Consider the following 22,252-nt stretch of genomic DNA (forward strand, 5'->3'; position numbering starts at 1 on the left):
GAGAAGTATGAAGTTCTCCACGTACCCTTACAAAGCTATCATCCAGTCTGACAGACTGCTGAGCGTCTCCCAGTGCTTCTCGGAATCGCCCCAACATCATGAGTGTGGCAGCTCTGTTACCATAATAACTGGCATTATTAGGACAGGTATCTGGAGGAGGTGTAAGAGCACTCGCTGTTAGTGCCATGCAAACAGCTGTACAACTTGTAGCACATCTTAAAAAGCCCTGCTTGGATTAAAAACTCACCCAACCCTCCCAATGTATAACATCAGAGTGGTTTAAGATGCCACACGATGCTCCAGCAGCTGTTTTGAATAACAAGTCATAAAACTATTGCTCCCCACACTACCCACAGGAGTTAACTCCTCCAGAACAGAAGCGTGGGGTGTTCAGCCTGGCAGCACTGCTGACCCTGACTTAGAGGGAAAGCTGGACTGGTTTCACGTTAAGAATATCTTGGCTGGAGGAGAAACAAAGAACTGCTGCAGTCACCCACGCGGGCACCGACCTGCACTCCCCATGTAGTGCAACTGCACAGGCAAAGAGTTTGCATCCAGCCTGTGCTGTGAGAAACCCTGCTGGGCTGTTTGAAATCAATAACCAGCTCTGAGTTTTAGACATGGTATTCAGCAAAGGTTTATATTCTCAGCTGTTCTCACCTATGGCTTTCGTGTAATAGTTGTATGCTTCGTTGTAATCCTTCTTGGCGTAGTACGCGTTTCCTTGTTCCTTGAATGACTCTGCTTCTCTGAAAGGAAGCAAAACACCACGTTTTGGGAGGAACTGAGCACCAGGACAGATTCTGACCGTGGCTGAGCATTTGATCCCCAAGCAACCTTACTCCAAAACGCTCGTAGCTGGTTGCTGCGAGGTTTCCTCTGTAAACACTGTGCATGAGAAACCACACACCTCCCATCCTGCTGGCTCTGATCCTTCATCGCTTTACCAGGGCCATGAGTAGGGATACTCAGGGGTACTATCCAGGCCAATATTACAGGGGCACTGGCTTCCAAGAGCCCAGCAAAACTCCCCTTGTACATGGTTAATCAAAGCAGCCTGCTCCTGTCAGGTGCTGCACAACCTCAGCACTCACTGAAGTCAAGGAACAAAGTGCTATTTATCTTTCAGTAGTCCCACATACTCAAGAAACAGGGCCAAGAACAATTTCTACATTCAAAAGACAGCTAAATCAAAGAGAAATAAGGGTGCAGCCTCAAGCAGAAGCTTGGCACTGCCTTGGCAACAGGTCCAGAAATAGTCCTCGCACTCGAGAGCAAGCATTTGCAGAGACAGTTTAGGACATTTAAAAACACACAACATATGGTTTAACGCAGCATCCCTTAAACTCCTGAAAGCAAAGTTTCTCCTGAAGGAAATTAAACCCTTCTTTCTCCTCTCCCATCTACATTCACCCTTTGAGAGAAGCAGTCTGAACTTGTACCACGGTGCTGTAGCTGAACTCAGCTTCACTGAATTAAATTCAGTGGTTTAGTTCACTTGCTTCCCTTCTTTGACTGTTTAACACATAAAAACTATGAGGCCAACTGAAAAGCAGCAGCACCCCACTCTAGATACAGCACTCAAGACTTGCATCATGATTTTGGGGACTTCACTGCTGTAGCCAAGAGACAGACACTGTTTGTCCCCCCTCCAAAGCACCCGCAGGACCAGGCAGCGCAGAAGCTGAGGCGGGGAGGAGGCACCCACCGCTGAAGGAGAGCAATGTTCAGCAAGCCCACTAGAGAGAGAACAAAGGGAGTTGTGTTGAAACAAGTTCCCATGTTTTTAGCCTCGCTCAGGCTTGCCATTGGCCATTCCCATACAACTGCCTCATGCAAAGGGTTGTTTTCAGTGACCCAGCACGGCTTTGCCAGCTGGCAGAACAATAGACACAGGAGCTGCCGAGGGGTGCCTGCTCCTCACTTTCAGTTTGAACTTTAGCTGTCAGCTACACCCCGGCAAGGGACCAGACACAGCCCTGCTGTAGCTCTGCTCCAACAGTGGAGAGAGCACACGACGTGTGCCGGGGGGTGTTTGAGATCAGAGGAACACGTCACAGCGCCGCAGCCGCGGGGGGCTCAGTCCCACCCCTCCGAGACGGGAGCTGCTGAACCTCCATCCACCCTCACCTTCCGTCCCAGCGCCGTGGCCAAGGGGGGTGCCTGCTCTGCAGCCTTCCTCAGAGCCAGCACCCAGCTCAGCTCCCCGCAGGATCTACAAGTGACACATCCTGCATGGATCTGGGTTACAAGCAGCAGGACTCGTACTTTGCATGATTAGAAATGTGTCCAAACACAACCACCTTTTCTCAATGTTACTCATCAAACATTCAAAATACAGCAGGAAAAAAATAAAAAACCCCAATCAGGAATTCTGCAATTCTGGAACCTTGGCAGGAAGTGCTTTAACCAAAACTTGGTTCTCTTGTTTGTGTAATCATAAATGGAAAGGAAAAATCACAGCTCCTATTAAAGTCCCTTCCCTCAGCAGCTCTCTGTTGTGTAACCTAAAGAGAAGGGTGAGCAGTGCGAATGGCAGAAGTGATCTGAGCCTCCACTGCGACCTGCTTAGCACAGCAGCCCCTGATTCACAAGTCTTTCAGCAATTTTACCTGTCATGTTCTGAGGAAGCATCGTCTAATAGATACAGCTAAAGGGCTGGGTGCCAGAGCATCCTGTCTGCCAACAGACTGCTGGGAAGAGCTGGGAAAATGGGAGAAACAAACAGATAGACGGAAAAGCAGCTCTCACAAAGCACTGGTGTTCCGAGATGCTGGAGGAAACAGACACACACACAGGAATTACTGCTTTCTGGTCAGTTTTATTGGTCTATTGTCCTTTTAATACAGATTGATACGTCAACAAGTCACAGTGCCTCAGGTTAACGGGAGCAGAAAGGAAGTCCACATGTATTTCTACTGCTCACATGGCTTAAAGCTTAAGGATGAAACAAGGCTGTGAAAGAAAAAGCAAACTGCCTCAGAAGCACAGAGGCAAAGCCAGTTGCTGGAAACACCAGCTTATGGTCTGAGATCCTAGACCCAGAACAGAAGCATCTCTCCCCACTTGTGCTCCACCGACATAGAAAGCACACAGAGAAAACAGTTCTTGTTTACCAGGGCCTCTGGCTCCAACAACAAAAAATGCAGCTCTCCTGATATCACTGGTAATTGTTTCAATCCAAACAGATGCTGCAGCCTGAATGAGATCATTCTGCATCTCGCACTGATGTAGGCTGCATTCCCCACTTGCTACTTTTGAAACTGAAGAAGAATCGTGCTTTGCTAAAAATACGCCCCAGGCTGAATGGATTGCTTTGTGGTGGGACCTCAGGGTCTTCTCGGGGCCTCTCCATGCCGGACGCAGAAGACAGGGAAGAGTTGCACCAAGGATCCCGGGAAGAAGCTTGTCTTTCATTGCTGGCGTGTAGCATGGGCTCACAAGGAGGGAAGTGTTTGGAGGAGCTCTCTCCCTGTGAGCTAGTCAATTGATTTTTACTCTTTTATAACTCTTGTCAGGACCCCTAATTCTTCACGTGCTCTGGCCCCTGTCACCTAGAGGACCTGCTGCCCAGCCAAGCAGCCGCTGCATGTCCCAGAGGACGCAATGGAGGAGCTCGCCGCCTGCCTGGTGGGAGAAGGAACCATCACAAGGCTCCTTCTATTCGCCGTGCCCCGCTGCAAGCTCAGCCCCTGCTCGCTCCAGCACAGCGGAGCTGTGAGCTGCAGCCATCCCGCGCACCGCTGACACGAGCCCACGTTTGCCTCACAACTTGTGCCTCCTCCTCCTCAGAGCTTCCACACGCGGCCCCCGCTCCAGCGCTGCTCCCGGCTCCTGCCCCAGCTCCAGCGAGGCACACGCAGCCTTTCCTCGCCGTGCACCCGACTGCTGCCACCAGGAGCCGGGGGGATCTGCACTAACAGACCTCCCGGGGCTGGATGTGCTGGCCCAGAGCCTGCGTGCACAGGCACATGCTCAAAGCAATGCCCCCCAGCCACAGGAACCCAGCGCTGAAGCAGGCGGCAGACTTGCTCTCTCCCGACCTCCACTCCTACTTCATTTCCTACTTCCATTATGAAACAGTGACAAACCCCCCTAAAATAGCTAGGATTTAAGGAAGGCTTCAAAATCCTGTCGTGGCCAAGCAATCTTTTGGGGGATGCTCTGACAAAAGGAACACACCTGCCTTTTCTCAGTGATTCTCTCAGAGACTTTAATAGGATATGATGCTTTTATCCAGCATTTTGGAGGCTGGAATCCAGGCCAGATTCTCAGCTGTCAGATGTTCCTCAGCTGCTGGGGGTAAAATAAGTTTGATGATCTCAACAGAGTTTACAGCAGGCAGATGTCTAAAGCTTAAAATTAGCTGTAAGATTTGCCACTGGACACATGATCCCCTCCCCTCTTTCAGGACTCAGAAGAGAGGCCAAACACTACATGATAGATTCAGGATGTTCCTCCCTCTCTGCTTTAGAGACCGTTCCTCCGGGTTAAGCTTTACACTCTAAGTGAGGATTCAGAGCAAAGGGAATATATATCTCTGTGTATATATATAATCTCCCATCAGCAGTGTTTGCGTTTTCTGTCTCTGGTGCAGAAACCAACACAAAATCACACAGAACATCCACTGTGATCACCCCCTGCAGCACGGTAGCAGGATGCTGACCCCAGTGCAGCAGAGAGCGAGCTGCTGCACAGCACATATTGCTCTGCACATCAGCACCCCCCACTGCACAAGGAGTGGGTTTACTACTGCCTGCAATGGAATGAAAATGTCGACGTCTACTCCCAGCCAGGGAAACCTTCACTCTGTACATGCTAACATGTGCACGGATAGTCTAAAAACCCCATCCTGTCCTCTACACACCCCCCAGAACACCCCCAGTACCAGAGGACAAACCCAAACATGGAAGACCAAAAGCCCCAAGAACCAAACCACGCCACAAGAAATGAAAGCAAGGAACCAAAGCTCTGCCTGCAGCTGTGAGAACAGCCAGAGGAGCCCCCCACTTTAACTGTGCAGTTACACAACACACCTCGCTCCCAGAGCTCAGGATGAACCTAATTCGTAGCAACAGCCCGATCATTTCTGGCAGGGTCACTCCAGAGCATTCGTGAACCCCCACGGAAGGGTCTAGAATCAGCTGGAGATTGCTGTTTTCCACAGAGGCCTAAATTAAGGAAGCCAGTCAGCTGTAAGAATTGCACGGTAAAACAACTGCATCATCCACAACACGATTCACCCTAAAGCAGCATGTCTCATGGTAAAGAAAAAGGCTGGAATTGTAGGTACTGACCATCTTTTCATCCTGTATTAAAGCAACCACCTAATTGAGAGCATTCAAATACTCTGCAAATTCACGGGCAAGCAAACAATGATGTGAGCAGCTTCTGCTCCTTGTATTATCATAAGATCACAAAGTAATTACATATTAGTAAAACAGGCTGGGTTTACAGCCTGGGAAACTCAAGTTCCTCTTGACAAGCGGCACAGGGATAGTGGAACCTTCTCCAGGCTATCCCATAACAACACTTACCCACCAGCAGTGCCTCTAACAGCCAACCCACCCCCTGTGAAAGCAGAGAGTAAGGACAGGACCAGGCTGCAGCTCCTCTCGTGCAAAATAGCTGTGGAAAGACTCCTGCTGCTCACCAACCCCTGAGAACCTCCAGGCAACATCTGCCCACCCAACCAGTGACCCAAAGGCAGGCAAGGCTTGAAGCCTTCTTGACTCCTGCACCATTTACTCTGCGTGGCAAATTGCACGTTCATCGCTTTATTAAGGGTACCTGTGATTTCCTACCGAGGCACCAACACAGCTGAAGGCTGCAGCTAAAGCACAGTAAAAGCAACAGTCTGGGCAGATCGTTTCATAATGGTATTTTCCAAGTGATTTGAGGTATTTCTTTTTAAGAGGCTTCTGCATCCTCCAGTGCTGAGGAATGAGAAGAGGCAGCCGTAAGCACGCACATCAGACAGGATCTGGCGCTGCCAGGAAGATGACAAGGAAATTCTCCCTGGCACAACTCCAGCGACCCCAGGATGGCAGGGAAAAACTGTCCCCACGGGTTAGAACCTTTACAATCCATTTAAAAAGGTGATTTTTTGGGGGTGGAGCAGCCCTGCTCATCAGCTGCTCCCCAGCACTAACAGCACCGTTCCCCAGCAGATAAAATTAACTCAATTACATCAACCCTTTTCCGTAAGGACCCCCACAATGTACCAGCAGCAGCCAATAATTATCCTGTGACCACACTCTATTCCTGTACCTTGAACAACCTGTGAGCGAGCTGTTTGGCATGGTTTCAGCTGTTGCAGGGCACTAGTTACAACCACTCTGAAACAGACGTCTCTGCTTTGGCTAATTTATTGATTCTGATGAACCCCCCCTGAGAAGGGAATCATGTATTTACACAAAGGCGAGGCCTTAAGTGAAGTAACTGTGTCATGTTGTACTGTAATGCCTAAACAAAGGCACAGGACACAGAAGCCCTTGGTGCTGCAATGATTCAGGAAAGGTTTTCACCTATTTTTGCTGGGGTTTATAGCACAGACACATCCCAAAGGCTGTACTAAACCAGATTCCAGTGTCTGGGCATGCCCATCAATGCGGAGCGCCTGTTCAAGATGGTTTACAGACATTAGGCACCTAATTAAGCCTCCAACTACTCTCATTAGTACAGTGACTGTATCACCCTCGTTTACTTTAGCTCAATTGAGCCACAGAAGTTAAGCAACTGATGTAAGACAGGAAGTGGAGAAGAGGTTGATGCACAGGACCCCAAGAAGACCTGCCCTGGCTGGCAGAAAGGCAGAAAGGATAGATATAAGGCAGAAGCTCTTCCCTGTGAGGGTGCTGAGGCGCTGGCACAGGCTGCCCAAAGAAGTGGTGAAATGCTCCATCCCTGGCAGTGTTCAAGGCCACGTTGGACAGAGCCTTGGGTGACATGGTCTGGTGTGAGGTGTCCCTGCCCATGGCAGGGGGTTGGAACTGGATGATCTTAAGGTCCTTTCCAAGCTAACCCAAGGCTGGGTGTGCAAGGCCTACACTTTCCTGGAAGTATAATAACTGGAAGTAGAATATTCATTTGCTACCCACACGTTTCTCTTTTAGCAAGATAAAGGAGTAATACCCCAACAACACCAGAGGAAATGATGTGAAGGCACCTAACTAAAGCACTGCGTGGTAATAACCGCGACCTACGGCACCGGCCTTATGACGCCAAGAAAAGCCCAGATGTGGGAGACTATGCTCCTCAGAGCAGGGCAAGGACCCAACGCTGCCCATGAACCCTGCTCGTCCTCTACCTGCTTGGCTTACCATCCCACTCACGACTGGTTTCCTGCGCCCATTGCTTCTGCAGTGGAGCTTGGGAAGGAGGAAGGAAGGGCAACGTTAGAGGTCACTACCAGGAGATGGCTGCGCCTTCAGCAAAGGGTAAAAACACCCAACCGTGGTTTTACCATTTCAAACGGCGGGTTCAGCTAGCCCAGGGGAAGGAATGACGTGCCCATCAACAGGGCTTTCCCAGCTTTACAGCCCGGGCAATTTGTCAGTGCTCTATGTACAACATTCAGGTACCTCTTCAGCAACATCTAATTTACCTCCTCAGAATGACATCACCAGGAAGCAGCTCCTGCCCGGCCGTAAGCCTCCAACTGCTGACAGTAACCTCAGGCCACCAACGTTGTTGTGAAAACACTGTTCCTCAGAGGCCACTTTCGGTTTTGCTTCATCCTTTTAATCCCATTCCACTGAATAATTTTCTAGAGCAACTGCCTCACCTTCTACAGAAATAGTTCTCTCCTCCCCAGTTCCCCAGGAGATAACCCACTGCCAGCACGAGATGCGGCAGAACCAGCCGAGTTTCCCAGGCATGGACCTTCCCCCCCTTCGCTGCCTGTGGAGGCTGCGACACTGCTGGGAACCAGCTCCCTTGCTCTTTAGGGAAAGGTGCAAGGAAGGTTGGGATTCCAGCAGCGCTGTGCTCGGACCGCACTGCCTGCTCCCAGGGCAAGGTGCACGTTGCTGGAACTTGAAGAAGCTCTTTCATTGTGGTGATGTCCTCAAAGCAGGACTCTGCCCAGTCACCCGCAACTGAGATTTCCCCCCCCAGCACAAGGCAAGACAGGAGTAGAAACTGCTGTGTGTAGATTCCAAATGGCACCAGGGACAAGGGAATTGGGTATGATGAAGCAGGAGCATGAAGCTTCTTCCCTCTTCCTCCTCCTCAATGGGACAAAGCTCTCTTCAGAGCGGCCTCCAGACAGGAAGGATGTCAGCTGTATTTCTAGGACACTCGAGCCCTGACTCCACCGCACGGACACGCTCTGACCCCGGCGCACACGGGCACCGGGACCTCGCACACGGGAGGCGCAGCCGAGGCCCCCCCAAAGCCGAGCCTCGCCCGGCAGCGAGCGCAGCCCCGCACTGCGTGTGGCGGGTCCCAGCGCCGGGCGGGAGCGGCCATCGCTTCCGTGCGAGCCCCGGCGAGAGGCCTTCGCCCCACGGCCCGCCCGGGCGGGCACCGGCCGCATCCCCGAGCCCCGCGGCCCGTTGGCGCTGCCCCCGCCGCGCTCCCTGCCCAGCGCGGGAAGGGCTCCCCCGAGGCCCCGGGCCTCTCCCGCTCCCCGCGGCCGAGCAGGGCCCCCGGCGCGCCGCGGCCGCGGCTCTACCTGCGCGTCTCCTCCTCGCTCTCGGGCTCGCCGGGTCCCTCGGGCGCCGCCATGATCACATCGCACTCGGCCACCGCCGCCATCTTACCGCCGGGCCGGGCTGCGACTGGCGGCGGCGCGGGGGGGCGGGAGCTGCGCCGGAACGGGCGGGGTTTGGGCGGACAACGGCGGCGGCGCGGGGCGGGGCCGGGGCGGGGCCGGGCACCGGGACCCGCACCCGCCGACACCGCAGCGCCGGGGCCCGGCGGGCCGCGGGCCGCCCGTGCGCAGGGGGGCGCTATACCCACGGCGGGCCTCGCCGCGCCCCTTCCGCCACCACCGCCCCGGGCCTGACCGAGGGGTGCTCCGGTGGCCCCGCGGGCCCCTCCGGCCCCGGCCCCGCCATGGGGAAGAGCTGCAAGGTGGTTGTGTGCGGGCAGGCCTCGGTCGGGAAAACGTCCATCCTGGAGCAGCTCCTGTACGGGAACCATGTGGTTGGTGAGTCCGCGGGGAGCGGGAGGGAGCGGCCCCCGGGGGGGACCCCTTGTGGCCGGGGTCCCCATGTGCCCTGCCCGCTTCCCCGGCAGGCTCCGAGATGATCGAGACCCAGGAGGACATTTACGTGGGCTCCATCGAGACAGACCGCGGGGTGCGGGAGCAGGTCCGCTTCTATGATACGCGGGGCCTGCGGGACGGGCTGGAGCTGCCCAAGCACTGCTTCTCCTGCACGGACGGCTACGTGCTGGTGTACAGCACGGACAGCAAGGAGTCCTTCAAGCGAGTGGAGCTCCTCAAGAAGGAGATCGACAAGTCCAAAGACAAGAAAGAGGTGAGGAATGCAAATCTGCTCCCCTTGCTCATTGCCTCACCCAGAGACCCTCCTTCTCTGCAGGAGTCCCTGCTCTGTCAGGCTCTCAGGCTGCTGGGATGCTTTCTGAGGGTACAAGCGCTCAATGGGCCCTTCTGCTTTGGGCTGGTTTGAGACACACAGACCCAAACGGGAGGGAAGCTGACAGAAGAGAAACGTGTTTGAAAGGGCCTTGGCACGGAGCAGGGATTAGCCGCAGGGTCCGGCACCGAGGCAGAGCCGGGCAGCACCATTCAGCTCTGCGTTTGGTACCTTCAGGGATGCTCCTCACCCTTTCTTGAACAGGTCACCATCGTGGTATTGGGCAACAAGTGCGACCTGCAGGAGCAGCGCCGGGTGGACCATGACGCAGCCCAGCACTGGGCCAAGGGCGAGAAGGTGAAGCTGTGGGAGGTGTCCGTGGCTGACCGGCGCACGCTGATCGAGCCCTTCATCTACCTGGCCAGTAAGATGACGCAGCCACAAAGCAAGTCTGCTTTTCCCCTGAGCCGCAAGAACAAGGGCAGTGGGTCCATGGATGGCTGAGCCTTCTTTTCCCTTCACTTCCACTGCCGCCTCCTGTCCTTCACCCCCCTCCTTCCCTCGCACATACCTCCTGCCGAGCCTGCTTGGTGTCACGGAGCCTGCGGGAAGCACAGTGGCACGAGGAACGGGCATCCCAGGGCTGGGGCTGGCCTTTGGGCATGAGAGAGATGAGCCATCTCCCTGCACTGGGACAGGGCCTGCTCTTTCCACACCCCTGCCCATGCAGATGTTGGAGGTGGCCCTGGAGAGCCAGGCTTCACGGAGGGATGCTCCGCGGGAGCAGAGCACGGCGCTGGCCGGCAGGTGGGGATCGCAGCCGGCCCGAGGACACGACTCCCTCCCCTTGAGCTGCTCTGGTTTGTTTTGCTGCTACCATGTGAGAAGAGCCCGTTCGCTGGCCCTGCCTCCAGCCCCGCTGCTGCCAGCGCTGTGGTGTTCCCCGGCAGATTGCCACTTACCTGGCAGTGCCCACTGCCCCTTTACGTGCAGGACTATTCAGTCATCCTGCCCAGTGAATGCACAGCGCAGGGCAAGCTGCTGTTGCCGAGGGCAGGGTGCCCACATCCACCACACTGAGTGCAGACTCAGTCATGACCTTGGCGAAGCTGGGACTGTGCTTTGCCTGCACACCCGGGTGCTTGGGGCTCTCACTGCCCATCCCTCACGGTGCTGACTCTCCTCAGAACCACCACAGGACAAGGCGAAGGGGTCCTGGTCCTGCCCAGCGACACGTGTTCCCTTCAGCTCGTCGGGATCTAGGGAAAAAACTCAATGACAAGAGCACGCTGGCTTGTTTGTACTTGTTCCTTTTATTGACTGAGTAACACAATAAAGCCATGAGCTTCAGTTATCAAAATATTTTCCTTTTTTTTTTTCCCCAACAGTTATAGTACATCAAAAAAATATACAATGAACATTACAGGAGGGGTACTGGCCAAGTCCCTAGAGTCTGTTTATTCCATTTTGGGGGGGGGGTTTGGTTGTTTGAATCAAACTGTTCACATCACTCCAAGGTTATGTACAGAGGGGCACACGGTATCGAGCGCTATGGACTATGCCCTACAACCTAGTACAGCATATGCTAAGTCAAAGGCAGTAAATGCTTTGGATAGCACAGGAGCAGGGGGCTGGGGGGGGACACGGTATAAGGGGGGGGGGTTCTCATTGCAGTATTATTGTTATTAGAAGGAATGGCTTTCAAGGGTTAAAGTGCCAAGTAGAGGAGTGTATCAGGACTCCACTGGTGGGGGGTGACTGAGCAGCCGCTGCTGGCTCCAGCACAGGCCTTTTAGAACGAAACGCAGGGGAACGACCCACCGGTGTCCAATGGCTCCTGCAGGCTGGAGCGTGGCTGCTCCCAGCTCCCGAGGCTGGTGGGCACCGGAGGGGACCGTCCTCCCCTGCTGCAGCCAGGGCTGATGGCGGCCAGCCCGGGGCGAGCACAGTGAGGTGAGCAGGGGAGGGCTGGAGCCAGGCTGGCCACGGGCTGCTTGGCACTGCGATGCGGCGGGAGCCGTGTCCTTCCTCCTGCCCTGCGGGGTGCGGGCTGCGCGTGTCCCCTGGGCTCGGGGACCATCTCCTGTCCCTGCCGAAGCCTCTGCTGCTGGAGCCTTCCCTCCCTCAGCTCATCTCCGAGCCACATCTCCCACCACCCCTGTAAGACCTCTCGGTTGTCTCTACCCCCAGCCTTCCATTCAAGCTTGCTCTTCTCCGGTGCCCTCTCCCCTCTCCTCCTTCTCTGGTTGTCCTGAGCAGATGAATCCGTACCCAGGGGCTTCCTCGTGCTCCTGTCCTCTGTGGCAGGGGTGCAGCAGTGGCACCACGGGTCAGTGCTGCCCATGGCATGAGGAACAGGCCCTGCAGGCGCAGGAGTACAGCTCCATGCTGCTCTGTGCAAGCTGCCTGCCCTCAAGCGAAACTCCAGCTCCGGGCAGAAGCATTTCAGCCCCTTGAGTTACCCGTTGGCTGGTTCCCATTCACTCCCCATTGCCAGGACCCATCGGTGGAGGAGAAATCCTGAAATCCAGACATTGCTCCTGGCCAACACGTAGGATACACATTCCGTGTGTGTGGATTCCCAGGTCCACAAACCAACCTGCCACTTCCCAAGGGCTGCAAGGGAACGTGGGCCACAGCAGAGGCCTGAGCCAGCACCCTGGGCCAGGGGATGGGGAGGGAATCACCTGCACGGAGCTGTGTCGTGGTGTTGCTGCTCCGACCACTGCTCCCGGCTGCACAGTCAGCATCAGCACCGAGGTAAACGCAGAGCGAGGGCGAGCTGCTCCCCTGGATTGCATAGATCGGGTGGGTTTCGCTCCAGCCTTCGGGCTGTTTGGCTTGCAACTTTCCTGCATATTTCCATTTGCAGCAGCGTTCCGGGAAGCCGGAGCGCCGCGGGTCCAGCTCCAAACCAGGTCACCGCTGGGCTTTGTGAGCACAGTGAAAAGCAGAGCTACGGCTTCGGGGTCCCTCCAGAGCCCGGGTTCCTGCAGGCTACGATGGGAGCATCACCGGGCGCAGGCTGCGGGTGCCGCCTGCTCCTTTGCACCTGATTGTCCGGGCTGCTGGGGACAGCTTGGGTTTTGGGAATCACCCATTAACTCCCTGGAAGCTCCTAACGGGGATGGGGTTGGAAGGCAGCAGCGTTGCCGTTCACTGGAAAACCAAAAGTGCTTTAGGGACATTCACTCAGCCTCACAGCATCTCCCGGGAGGTAGGGGCAGGGCTGTCCCCCGCGCGTGGGACAGAGGCAAGGAGCTGGTGCTGAGCACAGGGTCACCTCCCTGGGACCCGCACACGCTGTGTGCTTCCCGGGGCCGGGCAATGTGCTTTCCAAGGGATGAGGCGCCGGCCCTGGGCTTCAGCTATTGCTCTTGGAGTGAAGATACAGTCGGTGTAGCCGGTGCCCGCCACGGCGGTGGCTCTTTGGCTGGTGGGACATGGACTTTGGGGTGTAGGAGGCTGGCGGGCATCACAGAACCCCCCAACCAGCACAGGCAAGTGCAGGGCTGGCAAGGGCACAGCCAGCCCGGCCCGAGGGGGGAACTGCCAACTTCCCACTTGTGCTGAGTTGTTTCTTCACATAAGAGCTGGGCTGAGACTCCCCTCGCAGTTCCCTTCCTGCTGAGCTGGCCAGAGGGATGCTCCTTCCCCCAGGGACCACCAGCTCCTCTTCTTCCAGTCTGGTAACTGGGAGGGTGATGAACAAGAAGCCAGCGGGCCAAGGACAGGCAGCCCCTTGGCCATGCAATGGTCCTGGTGACCCGGGCACCCTCCTCTCCTGTGCTCAGCCGTGTGAGGGGCTCCTCTGTTGAGCCAGCACGGGCAGGGGAGCGGCGGGGACGCGTGGCGGGGCTGGCTGGGCTCTGCCGGGGTATCCGCTCCAGCAGGAGCCCGCTGGAAGCAAAGGAGAAGCCGGGGTTGATGTCTACGACTACGTTTTCCCACCAGCTGGAAGAGCAGCGTTCCCGGGCGCGCTGCCCCGCGCCCGCAGCCCCGCAGCGCAGCGATGGACCCGCAGCGGCTCTAGTAGGGTGCGAAGACGATGGGGCCCGGCGTGGGGCGGACGTGAGCCGGCGGCGTTCGGAAAAGGGCTGGTCCGAGGATCGGGGCTTGGAAGAGCGTGGTGGCAGCGGCTGGTCGCAGCGCCAGGGGCCCGGGCATGGCGCAGACGGCGGCAGCCGTGAGCGGGCTCGGCAGGAAGCGCGTCGCCAGCGTCTTGGTGAGGTGCTTCTGCAAAGCCAGCTTGGACTGCGGGGAGGGAGGAGATGCCGTGAGCCCCCAGCACCCCCCGGCACCCCCGGCCAGCCCCACATCAGCCCCTGCCCACGTGTGCTTTCAGCTCAGTCTCCGCAGTAAATGCAGCCCTTGTCCCTGTCCCAGCACGTTCCCTCCATCCCACAGCTCCAGCCCTTCAGCTCGGCTGCTCCCGAGTCAGAGCGCATGGGGATGCCCCGGTTGTGACCCTGGGAAGGTCCTCAGCCCCATCCTGCCGGCGCAGAGACCTGCCCTGGCCTTTTCAAACACTGGGCTCTTCCCTGCATCAGTGTTTTCCTTGTGCCCTCACTTCTGCTAAGCTCCGGATCTCTGCAAGCAAACACTTAGGCTTGGTTTAACCGAGCCGTGCCAGCACCCATCCGGAAACCATGAAACGGGTGGAAGAATCACAAGTGCTGCAGCATTGACGCTGCTGCCAGAGGACTCACAAGTTATTCCCAAGCTTTCCTTTTCCTGAAGACTTGAAACTCCTCTCACCACCACAGCCCGCCCTCCCCAAGGGAAGCAGCTGAGATGTGATCATGGGAACTGGGGCTTTAAGAAAAGCAGCCCCCGTGTCTCTTACTGCAAGCGATGGCAACCGATGGTTCAGAGAGCAAACCCTGCAGGTCATTTGCAGGGAGACAGATACCTTGAGAATACTCACTGCGAGGGCAGCGTTCTTCTGCAGCTTGTTATAGGGGCTGTACTTGGGCTTGGGTGGCTTCCCCGCCAGCCTGTCTTTGTGCCTCCGGCTGCTCATGTGCTGGGAGAGGAAAAGAGCCGGATCACCCAGAGCCAGGACAAGGGCAGACCCATAGCACTGCAAGGGATCCATGGGGGATGCCCATCATCTTGCAGGGGACGGTGAGGAACCCACCACTGAGCCCTGGGGTCTGCACCCTGCGCCCGGTGCCCTCGCATTCCCGTGGGAAAGGCTCATCCAGGCCTGGCGTCATCACCTGTTTGAGCTGCGTCTCCGAGTTGACGTAGATCTCGCACACTTGGCAGTGAAACGCCTTGTTCTGGATGTTGATGCTGCCCTTGTTCCCGATCCGCTTGGACTTGTGCCCTGCCCGGGAGAGGAGCTTGCCTCGGCCTCGCCGCATCTGAGTGCCGTGACCCTCCAGCATGGACTTGTGCTTGGCACCTGGATGGCAAAGGGGATGCTCAGCAAACCCTCACCTTGCCAACAAACCCAGCCCCGTGCCAAATGCCAACCAACCCACCCCTCCGTGCTGTCCCCTCCTGAGGGACCCCAGTCCCCACCAACCTGTCCCCAGCAGCACTTGCAGGCAGAGGGGCCAAGGAGCTGCCCAGGAGGCTGGACTCATACCAGGGATGCAGCAGCCCATTCCCAAACCCTGCCAAGCTCTCGTGGCCAGCTGCGCTCCACAGGCAGACCAGAGATGCTCCACTTCCCAGAGACCCCCCTCCAACACCAGACCTTCGGAGAAACTGCTATGTGAAGCGTGTGCTGGAGCCTGGCGCCTGTCCCCGGGCGTTAGCACAGTCTGGAGCTGTCACCCACTGTGCCGCAGCATCTGAGCTGTGCCCAAGGTCACAGAGGATCTGGCCGCAGAGCCAGGAATAGCTCAGCGGAGTGTTGGGAAGCGGGGAAGGAGGAACCTGAAATCGCCCCACACTGTGGACGGGGCGCCCTGTCCTGGGAGGGCAGCAAAGGGCTGCGTAATTTAAGCCACCGCTAATTCATTCTATTTTTCAAGGCGCTAAGCAAGGAGCCCGGGTGCGTGTGACGGGCGCGGAGCAGCTCAGCCCTGAAAACTGCTTGTTTGTTTGTTCTTTTCCCCCAAATCAGCTCCTCAATTCGTAACCGGAGCCGACAAAAGCGAAAGGGCACGTCTGCAGCTAAACCACGGCCGTGCCCTGGGCTGATCCCGGTGCTCGGTGCTGCTGCCGTGCACAGGGAGGGCGTGGAACTGGTCCCCACTTTGTGTGAACTGGGGGAGAGAAGACCCTTCCCTTTACAACTGTGGTGCCTGCCCTTGCGTAGCATCCTCCAGAGCAAGGAGCGAGCTGGGAGCTGGCACCAGAGACCCCATTGAGGTCGCTGCCTCTCACCACTGCCCCAGGGGGGTCTGGTCACCCCCAAGCTTCAGGGGGTCCCTGCCTGCCCCGAGGGGGCTGCCATGCACAGCCCAGGAGCCACCGCTTGCTGCTGGGCTCTGAAGCGAGTTAAGATTCCCAAGGGGCTCCTCAAACCGACCACGAGCCCAAAGCACCAAACTGCTTTTGGAAGGCTTATGCTGGGTCTGAAAGCGGCACCGGCACTGCGGTTGCTATCAGCCTAAAGCCAAACTGCACTGGAATATAAAGCAGCCTCCAATCACTTGATTAAATGTATCTGAAAATGTCTTTAATTAAGAGCCGTGAACAATAAGAGAGCATTTGACCTTGCTAAAACTCACTCCATGAGCCACCGCACAGGTAAAGCATCACCACTTATCTTTGCAAGCACCTTCGTTAACCCTTTTTAATTAAAGCAACATTCATTAACGTTCGCTGTTCCCCTGCAAGGCTGCATGATGATGGGGGGCCCAGGATGGAGCTGGGGGTCCCCGAACCCCTGTCCCGCACACGGACAATGCCCTTACCGGTGTTGTGAGCCTCCAGCTGGGACAGGGAGTTGACGGTCACCTTGCACGTGGGGCAGTACAGATGCTGTTTGCTCTTCTTCCCCTCCTTCTCGCTCTCGGGGGCCGAGCTGCCGCTGCTGCTGCCCGACTCGGCTGCCTGCACCTCGGCGCCCGGGGAGGTCACGCTCGTGGTGTCCGAGGTGGCCTCTGACAGCTCCGAGGCCGGGGGGGAGCCCAATGGGGCGACGCTGCCTGACAGCTCCGCCGGGGACTCCTCGGTGCTGGGTGTCAGCCCCAGGGTGCTGCACTCACCCTCCGGCTCCTGCAGCCCGTTGGCTTGGGCTGGGAAGGGAGAAGGGGGATAAAGAGATATGGGCAGGAAGGGAAAGTTCTCTGTGCCCAAATGGGTTTTCTGGGTTTCAGAGAGCATCCCTGTCCTCCCCAAACCACCATCTGCTCATTCGCCCCTCTCAAAGACGGCTCTTCCCAAGGTCTCTCCTGTTACTGCTTTTATCCGCGGCTCGTGGCAGCCGGGCTCAGAACAGGACCCTGGGTGCAGGGGGAACGTGGCTCCCACCAGCCCCATCCCTGCCGTGGGGATGCGCGAGCCCTCTTTAGGGCACAGGCAGGAAACGCGGCTCTCCTGCAGCATCCAAAACACCTCCCAGAGACACTAAATCAGGGGGAAGCACCCGCAGGGACGCACAGGGCCACGCTCCCAAAGGGACATGAGCTGCAAGGTTGTATTTTCCACCCCTTCCCCATGAGCTGCCTCCAGCCACTCACGCCGGGGATGCCAGCAGAGCACAAAAGCTCCTTTATCAACGCTTGTGGTGGCATTTGTGCCGTAGTAATGCCCACGTACCCGTGCTGCCGGGCTCCCCGCTGCCCTCGGGGCTGGGGGACAAGTCAGCCACCGCAGCCCCCGTCACCCTCTGCTTGTTCTTCATGGCCTCGATGGCTTTCAGCCTCCGCGCGTGCTTGTGGCCCTTGTAGTGGGCTTCTGCCTGGTTCTGGGAAGGAGAGAGGAGACGGACACATCAGGACAGACAGACGGACACAGGGTGCTGGGACGCGTTTCCAGCACAGCCACCTCCCCTGGTGACATCCCAACGGGGTGTTTTCCACCCGGTGTAACACACAAGCACCGGGGCCGAGGTATCGCTTTGCTGAGGCATCACTGCATTGCACGGCTGAGATAAGGACCCTGCGCTGGTGAAATGCGTCAAGCCGTTTCTAAAAGCAGCTTTCAGGCACAATTGATGCCTTCAGACACATCCAGCGAACTGCTGGCTGTAAAAATAAAACAAGAAAGTAGGCTGGGGGGGGGGGAGGACGTGTCTCCCATTGGACCCTAACGGGTGTCTGACATGCAATTTGCAGTTGCAGGCTCCTTTGCTGCATAATGAAGTGCACGTCGATGGGTTCGTGCCTGCACCGAACCGATAAAAACGAGCACAAAAGAAAATCACCCAAACACTTGTGTCCTCCGTGGCCAGGGACAATGCCGCATTGTCCCCAGAGCTGCCCCGCTTCAGCAATTTATGGGAAGTAAATCCAAGATGAATTAAGACACTGAACCACTGAGCAACACGGACTAATTTGCACAGCGTCCTCAGAGGCCGGCTGAGGCTTCCCATGCGCGGTGGGAAGAAGCATCCCCTCCCTCCCCCCGTGGCTTTCCAAGGGCTGGGAATGGTGTCAGGGATGCGCAGCGCTGGCCAGGTACGTGGGGAAGCGAAAGGCCCACCCGAGCGTGGGGCCTCATTAGCAAATACAATGAACCTCCAGCAGATAGTGGGTCACTGGCACCGTGCAGGAACCCAAATGGAGTGTGACGTCCTTGGGGGGACATGCCTCCATCCTGCCCGTTGCTGTGCCGCCTGGGAGCAGATGGGTTTGCTCCAGTACAAGCAGGGCCAGCCCAGGCGAAGGGTTCCGAGCCGCTGCCCATGCAGAGGAGGCTTTTGCTGTTCCATTCCCAGCCCCGCTGCCTGCAAACCCCCATCCCTCTCCTGCTGGCTCTGAGCAGAGAATTCCCTTTTGAAACCTCTTTATCAGTTTTCCCCACAAACGATCAGCTGTGTGCAATTCATTACCACAGGGATCAATGAATGCTTCTTTCCTCCCCTTTGCAAGGTGGTTGATTTACTTGAATAAATGGCTGGGAGTTAAAACCCAAACCACCTGCCACAACAGAGCTCTGGGAAGCCAAGGGCTGTATTCAGCTCCCAAGGACCAGATATGACTTGCAGGGGCTGATAAAGCAGCTTAAGCGCAAACACTGAGACCAAGGCAGCAGGGGACAAAAAGACATGGAGCAGAAAGAGCCAGTGAGGCAAAGAGGAGAAGCGCCTGTGTGCATGGGATGGGGATGTCAGTGGGCAGAGCCCCGAGGAGCTGCTCCCTGCCCGGTGCCCGCACCATGGGATGCTCCCGCGGGTACCACTCACCGCAGAGTTGAAGCGGAGGTGGCAGATGTTGCAGGAGATGAACTGCTTCTTCTTGAGCGGCGCGGGCACACCGAACGTGTGGCTGATCACCGCCTTCTGCACCGGGTCCATCTGCAAGGGAGCGAGGGCAGAGGGTGGATGGGTGCCATGCTGTGACAGCCACCCTGGCGTGGTGAACTGGTGATGCCCCGCGCCACAAACAGAGCTTCCCCTCGGTGTATGGAAGGAGGGAGAACTGGGGCTGCAGAGGAGCCTGTGTGTGTCCTTTCTAAACCATCCCTGGGAAAACCCAACCTGCAGGGACCAAGCGCCTGCTGTGGTCTGGTGGGGGGACAAGGCTGCTGCAGGGGCACAGGCTGCAGCCCCACCGAGCTCCCTTGCGTGCCCCCCCATCCCCTCTCCCCCATCACAGACACTGGTGTCAACAGCGGCAAATTACCGGTTCCTGTTTGAGCCCCCGGTTGCTGCCGAAACAGGAGCAGAAACCACTGAAACAGGGGGCAGAGACGATCGAGGTGAGCAACCAGCCATGAATCCTTCATGTGCCCATCACCAGGGAGCTGAATATCCCTGTGCAAAGCCGAAGGCATGAGCGGAGCCACGAGTGCCTGGTCCTTTACCATGGACACTGCACACGCAGGGGCCAGGGCAGGAGGGACATGGTGCCCATGGCCATGGGTGCTGCTCGCCCACAGCACCATGCCCGTGCAAAGCCGCTCCACTGCGCTGCTCCCGGTCGGGTACACACTTTGCCTGCTCTCAAACTGAATTGCAATGCTGATGCAGCCCTGGTATCCCGTGGGGCATGAGCACAGTTACCCGACACGAGCCGTGTCATCCCCATGCAGGGGCTGCAGGCGAGGCGGATGCGTGCAGGCTGATGAGTTGCTGACGGCTCCCGGCGCTTCTGCCCCTCTCCAGGGCTCGGCCTCATTCCTCAGCCCCGGCAGCAAACTTGCTCGAAAAGCCATGATTGTTTCAAACCAAATGCAGTTATTAAGGGGGGGGTGGGAAATAAGAATAACCTCTTTGTTTGAGCGTGGCTATAATCTACAATGCAACTATTGTTCCCCTACGCTGTGGCATAGGAAGATTATCTTATCTGAGCGCTGCTGTCAGCAGAGCCCCGGGTTTTCAGGCGATCGTGTTTCTCTGCAAAGCTATTTCGTTGCTGAGACAGGTGCATCCGTCTTCGAGGCACATGCCTGGACAACAGAGCCATTATCGAGACCCCAAATTCCTTTCCAGGAGTGAGCAGAATGGTAAAAGCCGGTGATTAATGATGCGCCTGTTTGCTATGAAATTTTACTTGCTTGGCTGGCATAGAAATGAAGAGGCATTTGGGGTTCGGCGGAGACCCGGAGGAAGCTACAGATGGCAAAGATGCTGCTCCACACCCCTGACGACAACCACTGACGCACCCCTGCGCTGCCCGGCTGCAGGCAGACACGGGGCTGGTGCTTGTGTTCAGACAAACACCCACCTCTCCCACCCAAAGAGAAGGGAAATGGCTCTAACCAGGGCCTGGCTGGTTCCCGCGGCTCATCTGCCCCCTGAGCACCGTGGCAGGAGCAGAGGAGGATGCAGAGGAAGGGGAGGATGCAAACATTACCAAGGACTGTCCTGGTCTGAACCTGGCAGCAAAGCCACCCGCACTGGGGCCACGATCGAGCCACTCCAGGGGCTGCATTGCCCAGTGCATCCAAAACCTGGCTCCTCGCCCCAGCCCCGCGCATCCCAGCCAAGTGCAGCTGGTGGCCATCACTGCTCCCGCTATCCCAAAGCGAACACAAGCTCCGTGTCCTGAAAAGCCTTTGCGAGCATGTGGGGGCTTGAACAACCCCTCGCCACGGCCGCTCTCTGCCCCGTCACACACGTGGTGCTTTGCTGGGAGCATCCCACCGGGCTCCATCCCGCACGCAGCACCAAGCACATCCTGAGCTTGGGTGCGACCCTGTGCTTCTCTCCCAATGGAAATACAAACACAGCACCAGCTTCTCCCCAACACGTGCACTCACTGCAGTGTCAGACCCACAGCTCTCCCCGGGTCGGTTCCAGCTCTTCCTGGTGTCTCCAGCAGAACTGGCCCCACAGCAGAGGTAGGCTCTGGGCACCGCACACTTGGAGAAGGCAGATCTCAGCTTTGTGGTCAATTCCCATTGACTCACAGTACTTTATTTATCCCTGGATGTTCCTGCTGATATAAATAGAGCTCCCTGCTGGCACCGAGGTCAGAAACGTGGCATCACTTTGGATCCTGTCTCCTACCAGGCGCTGCTGCGTCCTGGGGGTCTGCAACATTCCAAGAGCTGCAAAGGGCCTTTTGAGCATGAAACACGCCTTCTGTGTTACAATAGGGTTTGGTTTTCCTGCTGTTGTTGCTTTAAGTGGCAAGAGAGCTCGGCTTGGAAAGGTTTCATTTGCTCCAGAGTAAAACATCTGCTGGGTTCACGAGAGCCTTGTGACCTGCTCCAAGTGCAAAGTGTTCTGTTGAGCGGTCACAAAGAGCTCCTGCTCTGCAGGGCAATGCCAAATCCTGCACGGCATCACTGAATCCCGCACGGCAGCGCTGGGCGAGCAAAGGCAAACCCACTGATACCTTCTACAGCAACTCAGATCCAGCAGCTCTCTCAAACAGTGACATGCCCTGACTCATGCCCCTTCCACCCTCCTAAATGACCCCTGAGGCTCAACCACCCGGTGCAGCCTCTGACCTGGCATCCGCAGAGAAATGAGCAGCCGCAGGGATGCTCCTGCCCCTCCAGCACAGACACATCCCCAAGTGCAGCTCCCACCCTGGAGACCAGCCTGGCTTCACCCAGCTAACATCACCCAACCAGACACCCCCCAGCACCTCATCCCTGAGGCCCCACCGAGCACAGCAGCACCACAACGGCGCCGTGCGGCCTCAGCAAGTGCAAGAGGTTCATTTTCCAAAGCTCTGGGTTTATAAAGCAGCCCAGCCCTGGACAACACGTGCCAGGGGCAGGCAGGAGCCCCAGAGAACAAAGAGCAGGGTCTGGTTCAACTCAGTTACTGACTCCAGCGACTGGGAAAAAGAGCCCAAAGAGCAGCAACATTGATGGCAGCAGAAAAGCCTTCCTCTCCTGTGTTTCTGCTTGTTAGCACAGGGGAGGGACAGGCTAGAGGTGGGGTTTTAAAAGAGCTTAAAGGAGTTGGATGTCTGAATCCTATTCAACAGCAGCAGGAATCCTGTACTTAATTTCTATGCTTGTCTTTGAAGAACTCAGCGATAATTTGCACCTTCAGAGCAGGTTTAATCCCAAGAGGTCAGGGAGCAAGCAGGGAGGGAGCATCTACCAAATCCAGAACCATCCACCCCACTGCTGCAGCTGAAACACCAGGACAGGGACCCAAAGCAAGGCAAAAGAGGGGC

General features: G+C 56.8%; 3 protein-coding genes across 7 annotated transcripts in view; 1 reads left to right on the forward strand and 2 right to left on the reverse strand.

The window, feature by feature from the left end:
• Positions 1-8,945, reverse strand: part of DNAJC7 (DnaJ heat shock protein family (Hsp40) member C7) — a 21,566-nt gene extending 12,621 nt beyond the window's left edge. For all 3 annotated transcript variants that reach the window (XM_030508315.1, XM_030508317.1, XM_030508314.1), the window contains exons 1-3: positions 8,678-8,945; positions 661-749; positions 26-150 (exon numbers count right to left, since the gene is read on the reverse strand). In XM_030508315.1, coding sequence (XP_030364175.1) covers positions 26-150; positions 661-749; positions 8,678-8,760 — 297 coding nt within the window. In that variant the 5' untranslated portion in view covers positions 8,761-8,945. The remainder of the gene's footprint in view (positions 1-25; positions 151-660; positions 750-8,677) is intronic.
• NKIRAS2 (NFKB inhibitor interacting Ras like 2) lies at positions 8,861-10,905 on the forward strand. The gene is made up of 3 exons (XM_030508327.1): positions 8,861-9,154; positions 9,244-9,485; positions 9,810-10,905. The coding sequence occupies exons 1-3, from the start codon at positions 9,061-9,063 to the stop codon at positions 10,047-10,049; spliced, it is 576 nt and encodes a 191-aa protein (XP_030364187.1). The 5' UTR covers positions 8,861-9,060; the 3' UTR covers positions 10,050-10,905.
• Positions 10,906-11,369: 464 nt separating this feature from the next.
• The window catches only part of ZNF385C (zinc finger protein 385C), a 38,915-nt gene continuing 28,032 nt past the window's right edge, over positions 11,370-22,252 (reverse strand). For 2 of the 3 annotated variants that reach the window (XM_030508318.1, XM_030508320.1), the window contains exons 3-8: positions 18,856-18,966; positions 17,268-17,415; positions 16,421-16,744; positions 14,768-14,955; positions 14,458-14,571; positions 11,370-13,799 (exon numbers count right to left, since the gene is read on the reverse strand). In XM_030508318.1, the coding sequence (XP_030364178.1) occupies positions 13,575-13,799; positions 14,458-14,571; positions 14,768-14,955; positions 16,421-16,744; positions 17,268-17,415; positions 18,856-18,966 (1,110 nt within the window). In that variant the 3' untranslated portion in view covers positions 11,370-13,574. The remainder of the gene's footprint in view (positions 13,800-14,457; positions 14,572-14,767; positions 14,956-16,420; positions 16,745-17,267; positions 17,416-18,855; positions 18,967-22,252) is intronic. The other variant, XM_030508319.1, reaches the window with a different exon arrangement.

Source organism: Strigops habroptila, chromosome 19 (genome assembly GCF_004027225.2).
Source record: "Strigops habroptila isolate Jane chromosome 19, bStrHab1.2.pri, whole genome shotgun sequence".
Classification (NCBI taxonomy): domain Eukaryota; kingdom Metazoa; phylum Chordata; class Aves; order Psittaciformes; family Psittacidae; genus Strigops; species Strigops habroptila.